Source organism: Rhinoderma darwinii, chromosome 2, assembly GCF_050947455.1.
Source record: "Rhinoderma darwinii isolate aRhiDar2 chromosome 2, aRhiDar2.hap1, whole genome shotgun sequence".
NCBI classification, from domain to species: domain Eukaryota; kingdom Metazoa; phylum Chordata; class Amphibia; order Anura; family Rhinodermatidae; genus Rhinoderma; species Rhinoderma darwinii.
This window is the reverse complement of record NC_134688.1, coordinates 379936066-379952199: the sequence shown is the minus strand read 5'-3', so window position 1 is coordinate 379952199 and position 16134 is coordinate 379936066. Positions and strand designations below refer to the sequence as shown.

The 16134-nt window shown below is 39.5% G+C and overlaps 1 protein-coding gene across 4 annotated transcripts in view; it reads left to right on the top strand.

Moving 5' to 3' along the window:
- Positions 1 to 15674, top strand: part of USP9X (ubiquitin specific peptidase 9 X-linked) — a 195687-nt gene extending 180013 nt beyond the window's left edge. For 2 of the 4 annotated variants that reach the window (XM_075853939.1, XM_075853940.1), the window contains exons 37-45: positions 1186 to 1411; positions 1541 to 1670; positions 1754 to 1939; positions 5751 to 5983; positions 7276 to 7364; positions 7498 to 7654; positions 9529 to 9741; positions 11996 to 12091; positions 14006 to 15674. In XM_075853939.1, coding sequence (XP_075710054.1) covers positions 1186 to 1411; positions 1541 to 1670; positions 1754 to 1939; positions 5751 to 5983; positions 7276 to 7364; positions 7498 to 7654; positions 9529 to 9741; positions 11996 to 12091; positions 14006 to 14140 — 1465 coding nt within the window. In that variant the 3' untranslated portion in view covers positions 14141 to 15674. The remainder of the gene's footprint in view (positions 1 to 1185; positions 1412 to 1540; positions 1671 to 1753; positions 1940 to 5750; positions 5984 to 7275; positions 7365 to 7497; positions 7655 to 9528; positions 9742 to 11995; positions 12092 to 14005) is intronic. The other 2 variants (XM_075853941.1, XM_075853942.1) reach the window with 2 other exon arrangements.
- The last annotated feature ends 460 nt before the right edge of the window (positions 15675 to 16134 follow it).

Here is a 16134-nt window from a genome sequence, read left to right as displayed (position 1 = left end):
ATAATCATGCTAGAACTGCTGTCACAAGCCCGTGATCGGGCAAATGAGCGTTCATATAAATGCTCTTCACTGATCACAGCCCTGTGTAAACAGGGCAACCATCATTGGACGAACGAGCAAACGCTCGTTCATCGGTTGACCGTACTGTATGCACAGCACAAGATATCGTTGTTGGCAGTATATCTACCTGTGTAAACCGATGTCCTGCCGACAATGTAAATGCATGGGGACGAGCAATCATAGCTCCCTGCGAAAGGAGCAAATGAGCGTTGTTCAATGAGATGTCTTGTTGATCGGCACTCGTTTTTAAGTTGTTTTTTTTTGGCGGAATCAATAGCATAGTCTATCAATTCCGCCTAAAAAATAAAATAAACCTTACGGAATGGAGACGAACAAACTATTGGCAAACGAAGCGTTCCTATTGAAATCCATGGTAATACAAGCGGAAAGCTATTGTTTTTCATTTGTGCGTTCCTCTGACGGAACCCCGACGCAAATGTAAACGAAGCCTTACATTATTGTAACAAAGATACTCGAGATGCATTCTTTTTCTTTTTGAGGAGGTTTGTAGGCAAGTGATAAATGCGAGTCCATGGATTTATTCTTTCAAAATTGGTGTTACTACTTGCAAAAATTCTGTTTTTCTTTTATTTTTCACTTTGTTTGAATCTTCATGTATGAAACATTGGGGCAATACCTTTTGTTCATTAATAACCATTTTGTCAGAGTAAATCCATGACCCATACGCAGTGATATATTGTGGGATCAATGGCCATCTAAAACCAACTCTATACTGAATCTACTTTAGTCCCACAAGAACGCAGGTTCAGGCGCATTAGCAAAGCTATTGAAAGCGTCCCCGACTAATGCGGTACATGTGATTTGTCATCTTTGGTAGTTTGACAATTGGAGCAGACCGCAATTTCCAAAACAAATAAGGTGCCTGGTCTTGCAGCTTAGCTTTATTCAAGTATACTGTACATAGACCAGAGTCGCGTGGTGTGTGTGGACTTTCTAATCCTGGCAACCCCTTTGACAATTGCAGCCGACTGCTTTTCAAACCACCAAACATGGCAATCGAATGTATAATGTTAGCGTTGACATTTAATGCTTTCATATACTGTTTTGTTTTTTTTCATTCAGATTATAGATGTGTGTTAACTCTGTTTTAATGCTTGGTTTCAGGTATGATGCTTTGTGCATCTTGCTCCGCCATAGTAAGAATGTTCGCTATTGGTTTGCACATGGTGTTCTTTTTGCCTATCCAAATCGCTTTTCTGAATATCTTTTGGAGTGCCCCAGTGCTGAAGTAAGAGGTGCTTTTGCGAAACTTGTAGTATTTATTGCACATTTTTCTTTGCAAGATGGACCCTGTACTTTACCATTTGCCTCACCTGGACCATCAAGTCAGGTATATATAAATATATTTTTGCTTTGAGCAGAGCCGTTCTTTTATGCACTTCTCCCTACATTGTAAATAACAAACCTGGGTCCTTTATTATGATTTCTCCTTTTTTTTTTTTTTTCTTTTCTTTCTTAGGCTTATGATAATTTGAGCCTGAGTGATCAGTTGTTAAGGGCAGTCTTGAACCTTCTAAGAAGAGAAGTGTCCGAGCATGGACGTCATTTACAACAGTACTTCAACCTTTTCGTCATGTATGCTAATCTTGGTGAGAGAAAACATTCTTCGTGTTTGATTAAAGCAGCCATTGAAAGAGTTAATTTACTATAACCTGTACCTTTTTATCTTTAGGCATGCAGGAAAAGACCCAGCTCCTGAAACTCAATGTGCCTGCAACTTTTATGCTAGTAGCAATGGATGAAGGGCCAGGTCCTCCAATCAAATATCAGTATGCTGAATTGGGCAAATTGTACACTGTAGTGTCACAGCTAATCCGTTGTTGCGATGTATCATCGCGTATGCAGTCCTCTATAAATGGTAATGCACTGAAATATTTGAGACCAGAAGCTGTATTTCAGCAGTTTGTGAAAACCATGCAATATAAGTTTTACACCTAGTGGGGCTGAATGTGTCCATTAACCCCTTAGTGACCACCAATACGCTTTTTCACGGTGGTTACTAAGGGGCCTTAGGCTAGGCTGCCTCCTTTTCACAGCGGCCCAGTCTAAGTCCTGAATGGGTGTCCCGTGAAGGCTGGAGCGTGTGCTCCGCTGTCTGATGACAGCCGTGCTCCGCTGTCTGATGACAGCCGTGCTCCTGCTCCAACGGCCACGATCGAAGCTTACTTTGATTGCGGAAGTTAAACCCGTCAAATGCAGTCAATACCGACTGCGGCATTTAAATCATTTGCAGAGGGAGTGAGCTCCCTCTCTCACCCATCGGCGGCCCGCAAATGCAATCGCTGGCCTCCGATTGGGTGCCATGGCAGCCGGAGGCCTGGTAAAGGGCACCTGGTCTGCCCTGGACATAATGCCTGTTAGGATGTGCTGGAGGCATGTCCTAATAGATTGCCTGTCAGATTTACACTGACCGGCAATAATGCTCTGGTATACGAAGTATACCAAAGCATCATAGCAGCGATCTAAAGATCGCCTAGTGGGACTAATAAAATAAGTAATAAATGTGAAATAAAAATTATTAATAAAAATGACAGTAAAAAAATAAAAAAATTTCCCATTAAAAAATAGTTTTATTTAGTAAAAGTGTAAACAATAAATAAAACTACACATATATGGTATCGCCGCGACCGTAATGACCCAAACAAAGTTAATATGTAATTCAAAAGTGCAACGTGAACACCTTAAAAAAAAACAATGGCGAAATTGCTGTCTTTTTCCATTTCCCGCCAAAAATGTAATAATAAAAGTTAAACAATAAGTACCTCGTACCCCCAAAACACTACCGATCAAAGCTACATCTCGTGCCACAAAAAATAAGGCCTTCTATCACTACATTGACGGAAAAATAATAAAATTACGGCTCTTGGAATGCGACGATGCAAAAATAAATAATTTTAGTTCAAAAGAGTTTTTATTGTGTAAAAGTAGTAAAACGTAAAAAACCTCTACATGTGTAGTATCGCTGTAATCGTACCGACCCATAGAACATAGGTACTGTGTTATTTATGACGCTGCGCGAACAGCGTGAATTTAAAACGCACAGAACCATGGTGGAATTTATTTAATTTTTCTATTCCCCTCCTCCAAAAAAAAAGTTAATTCAAGTTAATCGGAAAATGAGATCTACCCCAAAATGGTGCCGTTAAAAAGTACAACTAATCCCGCAAAAAACAAGTCCTCATACAGCTAAGTCGACGGAAGAATAAAAAAGTTATAACTCTTTGAATGCAAATATAGAAAAATGAAAGAAATAGCTTGGTCATGAGGGCCTAAAATAGTCTGGTCACTAAGGGGTTAATGCAAATCTGCTTACATAAAATGCTGCACTATTTAACCCCTTTGCGCACCTGGGTGTGTCATTACATCCGGGTGTGGGGGGTGATGTTTGGCGCACACAATATCCTGTGGGTATTATTTACAGCTGACACCCGGGACTAACCGCCAGGAATTGCGACCACCGCATCTGAGGCGTTAGAGGGGGCCGGCCCCCTCCGACAGCTTTCTCTCTCCTCCCCCCCCCCTTGCAATGAGATAGGGGGGTGACAACAGTTGTCAAGGCCCCCAGGACTGCCTTGCCTCTGTTAAGCCCTGCCTGTAAAAATTACTGGTTCAAGTCCCTGATTCCTGGTTTAAGTCCCTTAGGGGGGGCTAAAGAAATGTGTAAAAAAAATAAAAATGGACATTTTAAGTTTTTAGTAGTGATAAAAAAATGTAACATTAAAAAAAACCTTTTCCCATTTTTCCTCTAAAGTAATGTGAAAAGTAAACAGAATTAGTATCGCTGCGTTTGTAGAAGTCTGAACTATTACAATATAGCTTTTTTTTTAACGCGCACGGTGAACGCCGTAAAAAAATGTAACTGCCAAAATCGCTGTTTTCTCGAACCAGTAGCGCGGAAGATTTATCAATAATTCTACACTAGTTTTCTGGCACAGAAAAAACGTGGTTTTTATTGGTACTATTTTGGGGTACTTATGACTTTTTAATCACTGTTTTCATTTTTTGGTGGGGAAGCAGGGTGACCAAAAAAAGGCAATTCTGGCATTGTGAATTTTTCCTCCAGCATTCTGTTTAAGTGACGTGATATTTTAATAGTTTAGACTTTTACTAATGCGGCAATACCAATTGTTTATTTTTTTATTGTTTACATTTATATGTAAAAATGTAAGTCTTTGTTGTAACTTTTTTAACTTTTTTTTTATCTTTTTAACTTTTTTTTTTTAACTTTAGCCCTGGGACTTTACCATGTGATCAGTGGATCGCTCATGCAATCCCCTCAATACTTGTGTATTGCCTTCTTCTGTGCTATCTTAAGTCTTGCCTCTGGCAGGAATTAATAGTAGGACACAGAAGGCAGACTTGGAGGCTTTAAAGAGGCTCTGTCACCAGATTTTGCAACCCCTATCTCCTATTGCAGCAGATCGGCGCTGCAATGTAGATTACAGTAACGTTTTGTTTTTTTAAAAACGAGCATTTTTGGCCAAGTTATGACCATTTTTATATTTATGCAAATGAGGCTTTCTAAAGTATAACTGGGCGTGTTTAAAGTAAAAGTACAAACGGGGCGTGTATTATGTGCGTACATCGGGGCGTTTTTACTTCTTTTACTAGCTGGGCGTTGTGTATAGAAGTGTATGATGCTGACGAATCAGCATCATCCACTTCTCTTCGTTAACACCCAGCTTCTGGCAGTGCAGACACAGCGTGTTCTCGAGAGATCACGCTGTGACGTCACTCACTTCCTGCCCCAGGTCCTGCATCGTGTCGGACGAGCGAGGACACATCGGCACCAGAGGCTACAGTTGATTCTGCAGCAGCATCAGCGTTTGCAGGTAAGTAGCTACATCGACTTACCTGCTAACGCCGATGCTGCTGCAGAATCAACTGAAGCCTCTGGTGCCGGTGTCCTCGCTCGTCCGACACGATGCAGGACCTGGGGCAGTAAGTGACGTCACAGCGTGATCTCTCGAGGACACGCTGTGTGTCTGTGCACTGCCAGAAGCTGGGCGTTGTGAAGAGAAGTGGATGATGCCGATTCGTCAGCATCATACACTTCTATACACAACGCCCAGCTAGTAAAAGAAGTAAAAACGCCCCGATGTACGCACATAATACACGCCCAGTTGTACTTTAGAAAGCCTAATTTGCATAAATATAAAAAATGGTCATAACTTGGCCAAAAATGCTCGTTTAAAAAAAAAAAAAAAACGTTACTCTTATCTACATTGCAGCGCCGATCTGCTGCAATAGGAGATGGGGGTTGCAAAATCTGGTGACAGAGCCTCTTTAACTTGGCCTCTGGCTGCTATGACATCCACTCAGCACCCTGCAAGACTCCTTCCTTTGTGGAACCGCTCAGATGCCACGGTTGTGATTGACCGCAGCATCTGCTGCCATGTTGGCCCAAGTGGCACAAAGAAATATCGTGCTATTTTGGCTAATCGCGGCTAGCAATGAGTATAGCAGTCTCTCTGAGTAGTTAGAAATTTGCTGTATTCATGAGGGAGGCACCCCTTGGGCTGCTGTTTATCTGGCTGTATACGGCACATCAGTCTGATACTAGCACTGGATGTCCAAGCTTGTTGGGGATATGTATTAAATGACCTTAATGCATCCATGAATGTTTAAAAGCGAATTTCAAGTTGCACTTTTTGTATTTTTTCTTGTATACTCCATTCCAGGTAACCCGCCACTTTCCAACCCCTATGGAGATCCCAATTTAACACAGCCTATAATGCCACTGCAACAGAATGTGGCAGAGTTGTTGTTTGTTAAAACCAGTTATGTAAAGAAAATAATTGAGGACTGCAGCAACTCTGAAGAGACCATCAAATTACTACGATTTTGTTGCTGGGAGAATCCCCAGTTCTCCTCTACGGTTCTCAGTGAATTGCTGTGGCAGGTGAGAAATTAAAGTACAAACCCAAATTACAGATCCCCGTCTGCTCATGTCTGTGCTGTGTAAACACTTGGATAACTTTTACACCTGCCAATTATCGGGCAAACGAGCGCTCATAGAACGTTTGTTCCAGATAATTGCCCTGTGTAAACAACGATCAGCAGATGAACAATTAATAATCGGCTGATTTCATTGTTTTAAATACATAAACTTTTATCGTTGTGTAAACAGGGAGACGCACTCCCGACATGATAGAACTGTATAGGGACGAGCTATCAGAATATCGAGCACTCCTCCCCATACTAGCACCTTGTGAATGGAGCAAACGAGTGCCACGGTCCATGTCGTGAGTGGACGACAGCACTTTTTGGCTCCATACAATTGGGCGTTCCTCAAACGAAAGGAAGGCTTGAAGTTGTATGGGGCCAAAATGCCGTCTGACTTTGTATGCACAGGTTTGGCATGAATAAATCTGGACTCAAGAAGGTGCGGTCGTCCACTCTGTAAGCTGTCTGTGTAATTGGGAGTGAGCCATCCCATGGGACGACTTTGTGTTGTAGCCTAGAGGAGGGGTTGCTCTTCCCACTTTTCATTTTGTTGGAATCTTGTGGATAAGTCACGTGACCGGTTCCTCGACTTTCCATACTTCTGCGCAGGTGCTAAACAGTAGCATTCACAGATACAGGAGATTCTGATCCCTTTATGCGCTGAATGTTCTCAAATACTGTTTAGTATCTATAAATACGGTTTGGTTTTTCTTGTCTAAAGGGGCCAACCCCATTGAAATGGTAAGAGAAGAGCAAGCATGCAACAATTAGGGCTTTTGGCCTGTCTTTGTTGATTTCAATTGTAATTCCAGTTTTGTGAAACGCCTGACATATGTTTGAGACAGCACGAATATGTTCATCGTGGGCGTCATTGAGTGTGACACACACACTCACACACAGCTAGAATAAAGTTTGTCACTTTTTCAAATGCCGTGACCCTTTGACTGCACTACTGGGACCCCCATCGTTTACTAGAACGGGGGTCCTGAGTGCATCTCTTGGCTGTTTCCGTTGGTCTCATAGACATTGAATGAAGCGGTAGCACACATACGCGACTGCCGCTTCGTTCAAGATCCTCTAGTGATCATGGGAGGGGTCTAGTGGTGGGGACCCCAGTGATCATACATTTATCACCTATAATGTGGATAGGTGCTAAATGTGTTTGGGGGAACACCCCTATAACGCTTATGGGAGTGTAATGTCTAACCTGTGGGTGAAGTTTTGTTTAATTTTTGTGTTTTTCTGTAGGTTGCATATTCTTACACCTACGAGCTTAGACCCTACTTGGATCTGTTACTTCAGATCCTGTTGATTGAGGACTCTTGGCAAACCCATAGGTAAATGCCTTATTTACACGTTTGTGACCATATCAAACTGATATATATATTTTTTTGTTTGTTTTTTTTGTGTACAGCATCAAGGAACACCTTAATAGTAAAGTTAATGCAAAGTTGTTTTTCCTCACTTTAGGATCCATAATGCACTTAAAGGAATACCAGATGACAGAGATGGTTTGTTTGATACCATCCAGCGCTCCAAGAACCACTATCAGAAGAGAGCTTATCAGTGCATTAAATGCATGGTGGCTCTCTTCAGCAACTGTTCTGTTGCGTACCAAATATTACAGGTAAGGGGGTCTCGTGTGTCACTATAACTACAAGACTGGTTAAGGAATATGTACCGTGTTACATGTTTTAAGAAGACCATGTTACCTTGGGCTATTTATACATGTGTCATAAACTATATAATCCAATGGATCTATTTACTAATGTTTTCATTGAAGTTTACAAATAGATGTTTACAAGGTTCTAGTAATAAGATGAACATCGTGTTTCTGAATACTTACATGTAATTTTAGGAAGGTAGAATATGACTTGATGAATTAACTATACTGGTACCACCTTAAAGAGGCTCTGTCACCACATTATAAGTGCTTTATCTCCTACATAAGGAGATTGGCGCTATAATGTAGGTGACAGCAGTGGTTTTTATTTTTAAAAAAACTATCTATTTTCACCACTTTATTAGCGATTTTAGATTTATGCTAATGAGTTGCTTAATGCCCAAGTGGGCGTATTTTTACTTTAGACCAAGTGGGCGTTACACAGGGGAGTGTATGACGCTGACCAATCAGCCTCATGCACTCCTCTCCATTCATTTAGGCAGCGCATAGGGATCCTTTTAGATCGCTATGTGCGGTCTAAGGCTGGGTTCACACACCCTATTTACGGACGTAATTCAGGCATTTTAGCCTCGTATTACGTCCGAAAATACGGCTCCAATTCATTTGAATGGGCTTTACGATGTTCTGTGCCAACGGTCATTTTTTTTACGCACCGCTGTCAAAAGACGGAGCGTAAAAGACGCCCGCGTCAAAGAAGTGCCTGTCACTTCTTGAGACGTAATTGGAGCCGTTTTCCATTGACTCCATGGAAAAACAGCTCCAATTACGTCCGTAATGGACGCAGCGAAAAGCGCCTGCACTTGCCATTACGTCTGAAATTCCGGAGCTGTTTTCTCCTGAAAACAGCTCCGTAATTTCAGCCGTAACGGAGGTTGCGGTGTGAACAAACCCTTATACTAACACATTAACGATACTGAAGTGTTTAGCCAGTGAGTAGACATTCCACGGGATGTCTATTCCCAATCTGTGCACTTAGTTAATGTTTCTGTGGTAGTTACAGCAGAGCAAAGCGTAATCTCGCGGGATTACGCTTTGCTCTGCTGTAACTACCACAGACAGAGTAACGAAGTGCAGAGATTGTGAATAGACATCCCATGGAATGTCTACTCACTGGCTAAACACTTCAGTATTGATTCTTGTGTTCGTATAAGACAGCACATAAGGATCCCTATGTGCTGAGGAAATGAATGGAGAGGAGTGCATGACGCTGATTGGTCAGCGTCATACACTCCCTTGTACAACGCCCACTTGGTCTAAAGTAAAAATACGCCCACTTGGGCATTAAGAAACTCATTGGCATAAATCTCAAATCGCGAATAAAGTGGTGAATATAGATCGCTTTTTTTAAAATAAAAAGCACTGCTGTCACCTACATTATAGCGCCGATCTCCTTATGTAGGAGATAGTGCACTTATAATGTGGTGACAGAGCCTCTTTAAGGCCTATTTCACACAGTTTTTTGGCGTGGAAACTGTCAGAAACGACACCAAAAAACGTCCGAAATTGCCTCCGATTGATTTTAATGGGAGGCGGAGGTGTTTTTCTCCGCTCACAGAAAAAAAACGCTTGTGGGAGAAAGAAGCAACATGCTCTTTATTCTCGCATTTCCATCTCTGACCTCCCATTGAAACCAGTGGGAGGCAGAAAAAGTGTTTTTCACTGCGTTTTATGCCCGCGACAGCTCAGTGGCCGATAAACGCGGCAAAGAAAGTGCAGGCAAGTCAAAATCTGCACTTCCAAAAAAAACTCTGTGTGAACATACCCTAAGCCTTATTTTACACTTTATATCATAATCCTCTTTATTTCCTCTTCTCTAGAGTAATGGAGATTTGAAAAGAAAATGGACTTGGGCAGTGGAATGGTTGGGTGATGAATTGGAACGCCGGCCTTATACTGGCAATCCTCAGTACACCTACAACAATTGGTCTCCACCAGTACAAAGCAATGAAACCTCAAATGGCTACTTTTTAGAGAGGTCACACAGTGCTAGGATGACTCTTGCAAAGGCTTGTGAGCTCTGCCCAGAAGAGGTAATGTTTGCGTACATAGAATTATGCACAATAGGTATTGTATGTTTTTCAAATCCGGTATGTTACATTTCTTCACTAGGTATTTTTGGGTAACCTAAACCTCATCCTTTATCTTCGTGCAACATGTTCCAATCCACCTCCTTTTGACCTTTTTAATGTGAATGTTCGCTTGTATAAATTTTTTGACAATTCCGAAGATGTTAACAGTGGATGTGTTTGACCTTGGACCACTTTTGATCGCTAGAATGGAGAAATCCGCAGTGCTCCTCTAGACGACGTACCATATCTAGTTCAGAGCTCTTCCAACAAATGGTATCTCAAAAGATGTATAAAAGTGAATCTGTACCTTTAAATCTTTTTTTTTTTCACATTTTTATTAGTTTTAACATAGAAAAAGTAAGGATACAGAAGAGAGAATTGAGGATTACGGGTACAATATATTCCTCATGTCAGAGCACACAAAGGACTGTTACCACAGTATAATGCAGTTCGTCAAATATAGCCGTCTCGTGTGAATACCATAAACCCGCAATGGAAATTGGGAGAGAGAAATATGAACACATACTTATTGGAATACATCCACATGTCCTATAACCCCACTAACGAAAGGTAAACTGCCGGGCCAGAAAAGAAAGGAGCAGACCAAAGAAAGATTTACAAAAAAAAAAAGAGATTCACCCCCCCCCCCCCCCCGCCCCCCACAGCGCCCCAAACCAGCAAGATCCTAAGCAACTTCAAATCCACCTGAATCTGCACCTTAAATCTAAGTCAAATTGCCATTTGACACAATGTAGAAGTCTACGATAACATGACAAAAGTTTACGGTGTACCTCCAATTGTCATCTAAAAATGTAATACTGACAAAAAGAATTATACACGTTGACATTGTTTAACCTGGTAGAATAGAGAGTTTCGGTCCGTCCGTCCCCACTGAGGTACGTCCGCAAGTGTTTTTCATACACCTTTCCGTACACACACCAAAGGGATGTTTATTTTCACAGGCTTAGTATATCAGCAGCTAAATTATGTGTGTGAGGCCCCATGCACACGGCCGTAATTTTGATGGGGAAGGTTTGACTTCAGTAATACTACTGTGAAGGTGTTTGCTTCATGTGAAAGACTAAACGCAATAATTGATTTATATTAGAATAGGGTACAAATGTGGTTGGAAATGATGCTGGAGCCACTCTTTAATTTTGCAGTTATGTTGTAGGCCTAGTTGGGGTATGTGCATGCACAAAATCAAAAACGTCTGAAAATACAGAGCTGTTCAATGGAAAACAGCTTGTGAATTTCAAACGTTTTTTAAGCCACTCGCGTTTTTTATGGTCGTTTTTGGAGCTGTGTTTCTATAGAGTCTATGAAAAACGTCTCCAAAAACGGCTCAAGAAGTGACATGCACTGCTTTTTCGCGGGCATCTTTATACGCGCTGTTTTTTTTTAAAATGAGGAATAAAAAAATGGGACAGAACGCTGTATTTCCCATTGAAATCAATCAATCAATTGTAGGAGTTCTGCTTCCATTTTTTTAAGGTGTTTTTCGAGGCGTAAACGCCCCGAAATACGCCTAAAACCACCAAGTGTGCACATACCCTTAGAATACCTTCATAACAAAGCACATAATAAACAAAATAATGCACACCATGGAAAATCACTTGTCTTCGCATGAAAGGTTTTACATAAATGTCTCTACTACTGAACCAAGCTAAGCTTTTTATGGTATAACACTGGTTTATATTAAGCGCTACTAATTATACTAATTTTTTACTAAAAACATTTGCCCATTCTAGTCTGTATCTCTTTAGTTTGAAAGGTATCTAAAGAATATTTTGATCAAAGGTTATTTTATAAATTTAGAACCTTTGGAATTGCTAAGACACACGGATAGTGTGTTCTGAAAAGTGGAAGCGATTTAGCCATGCTTGACTTAAAATACTTTTGTATGGCACCTGTCTTCAGAGGTCCATTCTGTGGGCTTATTTATGTGGCTACAATAAGCCACTGTACAATATTTTGGTGTAGTTATTCTGCAGAAAAACATTACTTCTGATTGTTTTCTTACATTTGGCTATATACGACACATTAAAATGTAATGTATAATAGGCTTTAGAATTGGATTCTAGGGCTGAAAACAATCTGAAGTGCTGTGTTATATATAGTAGCCAAGAATGGATTGCTCCGGCAGAGAAATATGTTGAGTCTCAGTTGTTGGTGAATTTGTATATGTAAAATTCGACTCTTGCAAACTTTATAGGAGCCAGATGATCAAGATGCTCCTGAGGAACATGAGTCCTCTCCTCCTGAAGATGCCCCATTGTATCCCCATTCACCTGGTTCTCAGTATCAGCAGGTATAAGATGCACTTCTATTTTGTATTTCTTTTTACTGCTGTTCTATCCCAGGTAAAATACATCCTGGTGTTTTGTTAATGCTATGGTTCAGTGAAACATCACACTTAACCATGTGATTCATTTACGTGTAAATGATCTACTGTAGCCTGACAAGAGTGATCTTTCTACATTATGTTCTTAAGGAAATCAATGTGCCATAAGGTGTCTATCCTCCACTCCTAGTTATGTTCAGTATTGGCAAATGGCTTTAGTTCTGCACCGGTTACATGTGTGTGAAGTTTGTTTGGTGTGTTTTCTTAGCTTCTCAAGCCACTTATGTTTTGTTTTTTTGTTTTTTTTAACTGGTCCTTAGCTGTTCTACATGAAATCAAAGTCTGATACGTTATCTGCTTTGGCAGTTAAATTGTTTTTATACTGTAAGGTCAGTGGTTTCAAGTTGGTAGGATTGTCACGTTATATAGATCTAAAGCAAGAGTATATAAAGTAGTAATGGTACCACGGGGAGCTGCGCTAAATAATGTGTCAAAATTGCATGGGAATACCTGCAGATATTAACCACAATTATGGTTTTAGAGAAACGGTCCTGGAAAATGTTCCTAGAACGGTTTCTGTGTAAAGTTAGCCATTGGCCCTTTATATGTTTTTTAGTTTTTTCATTTCATTGATCATGAACGGCTGTGCGACTAATAACCGTTTAACTGGTTGCTGTATTCATCTGGCTGGCTTTTACAAGTATTGTGTCCATCTCTGATAGGCAAGGGTAAGAAAGATGATTGTGGTACTATTTTAAGTGGACAATATATGGTGATATACATAAGGAGTATGGTTTATGTTCTTTTAAAACTTTAATTTGTGCATGTTTTTGATGCTTTAGCATGGATGTTTTACATTGTTGAGATTCTGCTGTGATGTTAACAAGCATCTGATTTACTATCCTTAACTCTTACTAAGGGTCTTCAAATTCTGAAGGTAGAGCTCACCCCCTTTTGCAGTGTTACTTTATTATGGGTGCAAAATTTGAGGTGTCTCAGTTAATAAAGTACATGCAGACATATAGTCAAATACCGGTTTAGAAGTGTAACATAAACACTACTGGCCGTAGTATTCAAACTAATGGTAGCTACAAGTCTAAAGATTTCAACAGAACTATTTCAGGAATTCCTGACACCGCCATACCTTAGCCCATCCGTGACCAGGAATTTTATTGCTGATATTTCAAATAAAAAAAATAATGCTTACCTTTTGGAAATCTTCCTCTGTCCCTGCCAACTGTTTGTCACACCTGTGTGCTGCCTCTGCTAAACTGATGTGGCCATGGAGGAAGATTTCTGAAGTAAAATATATTCTAAGGTCGTTTGTTGTTTTTTTTTTTTTTTTTTTTTAGAATTCCCAGCAGCTTGCCCCCTTTTTCAAAGGCTATGTACGCCTCTTTGTAAGCAATTATTATTTTTTTTTATTAAATCCTCTTTCAAATTGACTGACTTTAAAAAAAAAAAAAATTAAAATATTTTTTAAATAAAGATTGAAACCGCTACTATAAAAGCTGTATCGTAGAAAGTTTTGTCAGCCAATTCTGTATGTTCAGCCTGACTGACGGGGTCATAACTTAGATGTAATCGATATTAGCTGGATCCTGTGTATTGCAGGACCCACTCGCAGTTGAGCCGTCAGCTCAGCTGAACTGACAGAACAGGCGGACAGAGGAAGATACAGCTTAAATTTGATAGTTGCTTATAAACAACACATTGATTGAATTTTATAAAAAAAAAATGCTTCCAAAGTTGTACATAGCCTTTAAATAGTTAAGTGGGTATTGGTAAAATGTACATTTCTTTGTCATAGTCATCTAATGTATTTTTTTTAAAACATTTTTGTGAACGTAACATGTTACTCTTATCTTTACGGTTTTCTAGAATAACCATTTGCATGGACAACCATATACAGGCCCAGCAGCACATCACATGAACAATCCTCAGAGGACAGGCCAACGAGCACAAGAAGAATTTGAAGGCAGTGAAGAAGTCCCCTTAATTCAGACAAAAGATTAGTGAAACCTCTTAGTCATTTTACTTAACTCCTCCGAGACTGTGCACCCAGGCCTTACAGTCCAACCTTCCTTTGTGTCTGGCTAATATTTAAAACTAGAAAAAAAAAAAAAAAACTATTCCTAATCAACTTGGAGTGGAGAGTCTATTCACTGTCTTATCTGCAGAAACTTGCTGTCAATATATAACCCGCCTGCAGTGGAAAGTGTATAGTGTTTTGTAATAAACGGCCTGATGCTAATGTGTAAATGGCAAAGGTGTACATAGTATATTAATGTTTGACTGTTAATTCTTAAGCAAGACTTTTTTTTTTTTTTAATTTGGGGCTCGACAAGATACAGATTTACAAAAAAAAAAAAAAGAAAAAAAATGGAAAACACAAAATCTCTGGGAAAAAAAACAAACAAAAAACTTAGTTTCTTGAACTTTGTGCTCTGCTCAACAAGAATTTTTTTCTGCCTTGGGGCAGTTGGATTTTGACAGCAAATGAAAAGCAAAATCTTTCCACGCCAACAACAGAAATAGTTCAATGTTAACATCTCGCCACCAAGATGGTTTTCCTCTGAGCAACTTTGATGGATGGTAACCTTTTAATGTTTCTGGTTGATGTGGATAAGTGATATTTGTTTCTAGACTTCCTTCCATTGCCTTCTCCATACTCCATAATAGTTTAAATGTTTGAAGATTCTTATTATTGCTGTAACATATAGCATGGCTTCACATCAGGCTAGTGTAGCCAGACATAGGGGTTTTGGGAGGGGTAATGAGGACTATATGCCATGATCTACAAACAGTTGCACTCTTCAGGGCTTTTGTTTTTTTTTGTGTTAGACCTCGATTATAAAGTGGACAGAGAAATTAGAGGTAAATTGCACATGTGCCCATTTGTAATATTTCAGAATTGCCTGTGAATATGATACATGACACTTAAGTTTCAGTAGTTAACACAGGATGGGGTGGGGAGATCAAATATGCAAACAATCACTATGCCAGGACCTCCGAAGCATAGTAGAGATGGTATTTTGTGTGCTTATTTTGTTCCTTTTTGGTAAAGTTTATTTAAGACACTTGTCTGGCACTTTTCCCTTCTACTGCATCTCAATAAAGTGAAGGCCTGTGACATTCTATTATACACTTTTGAATACCACTGCCTGGGTAAAAATTGGTGGTATTTGCTCGGTGTACAACATTTCTACTTGAAATTAGAGTTTGTTTTGCAGTCCTTAATCGGCTCCGTGAGAAATATTTAACGTTTAGAAGCAGGGACTCAACATAAGAACTACTGGTTAGTCGTACACATTTTTTTGAGGTATCGCGAGTTCCAGGCTAAAATGTACTTTTACTAACTTCAAGCAGTAAATACTGTATTTAAGAGAAAATTGGTAACTTGAATGTGTGTATTTTTGGACCTGTCTAAAAACCAAATACTCCCTGCAAAACAGATACAGCCCATCCTATAATATTTAAATATTTTGCTGTTTTATTTTATAGAAATTATTTTGCTGAATTCACAAATAGAATTTGATTTAAGAAGAAATCCTTTTGTGTGTTTTTCTTATTGCACAAACATAATTGTATCATCGTTCAATCAGAATATTATGTTCGATATTTATTTATTTTTTCATAAAATCTCTCAGATATAATGACAAATTGGCAATAGATTTGTTTTATTTTATACATTTGCCTGTAGGGTTAGCATAGCAATAATATGATTGGCAAGGTGGGTAAGTGTGTTTGTTTTTTTGTTTTTTTTAATGGTGTATTTTTTTTCTGTATACATTTTTTAAAATGTTTTCCCATTCTGCTTTTCACTGTAGTTCATATCTGTATAAGTATTTTTCCATAACTCTGTTTCCAGCTGACAAGCACTTTTCATAGCCTGCCCTGCAGACCTGTTTTGACCTCCCCACTTCAATGGGTGCATACATGAAAATGGTCCATTGGAATCTGTACTTAATGTGTGCAGTAACCTTTAGCAATGTGCTCTTATTTAACAT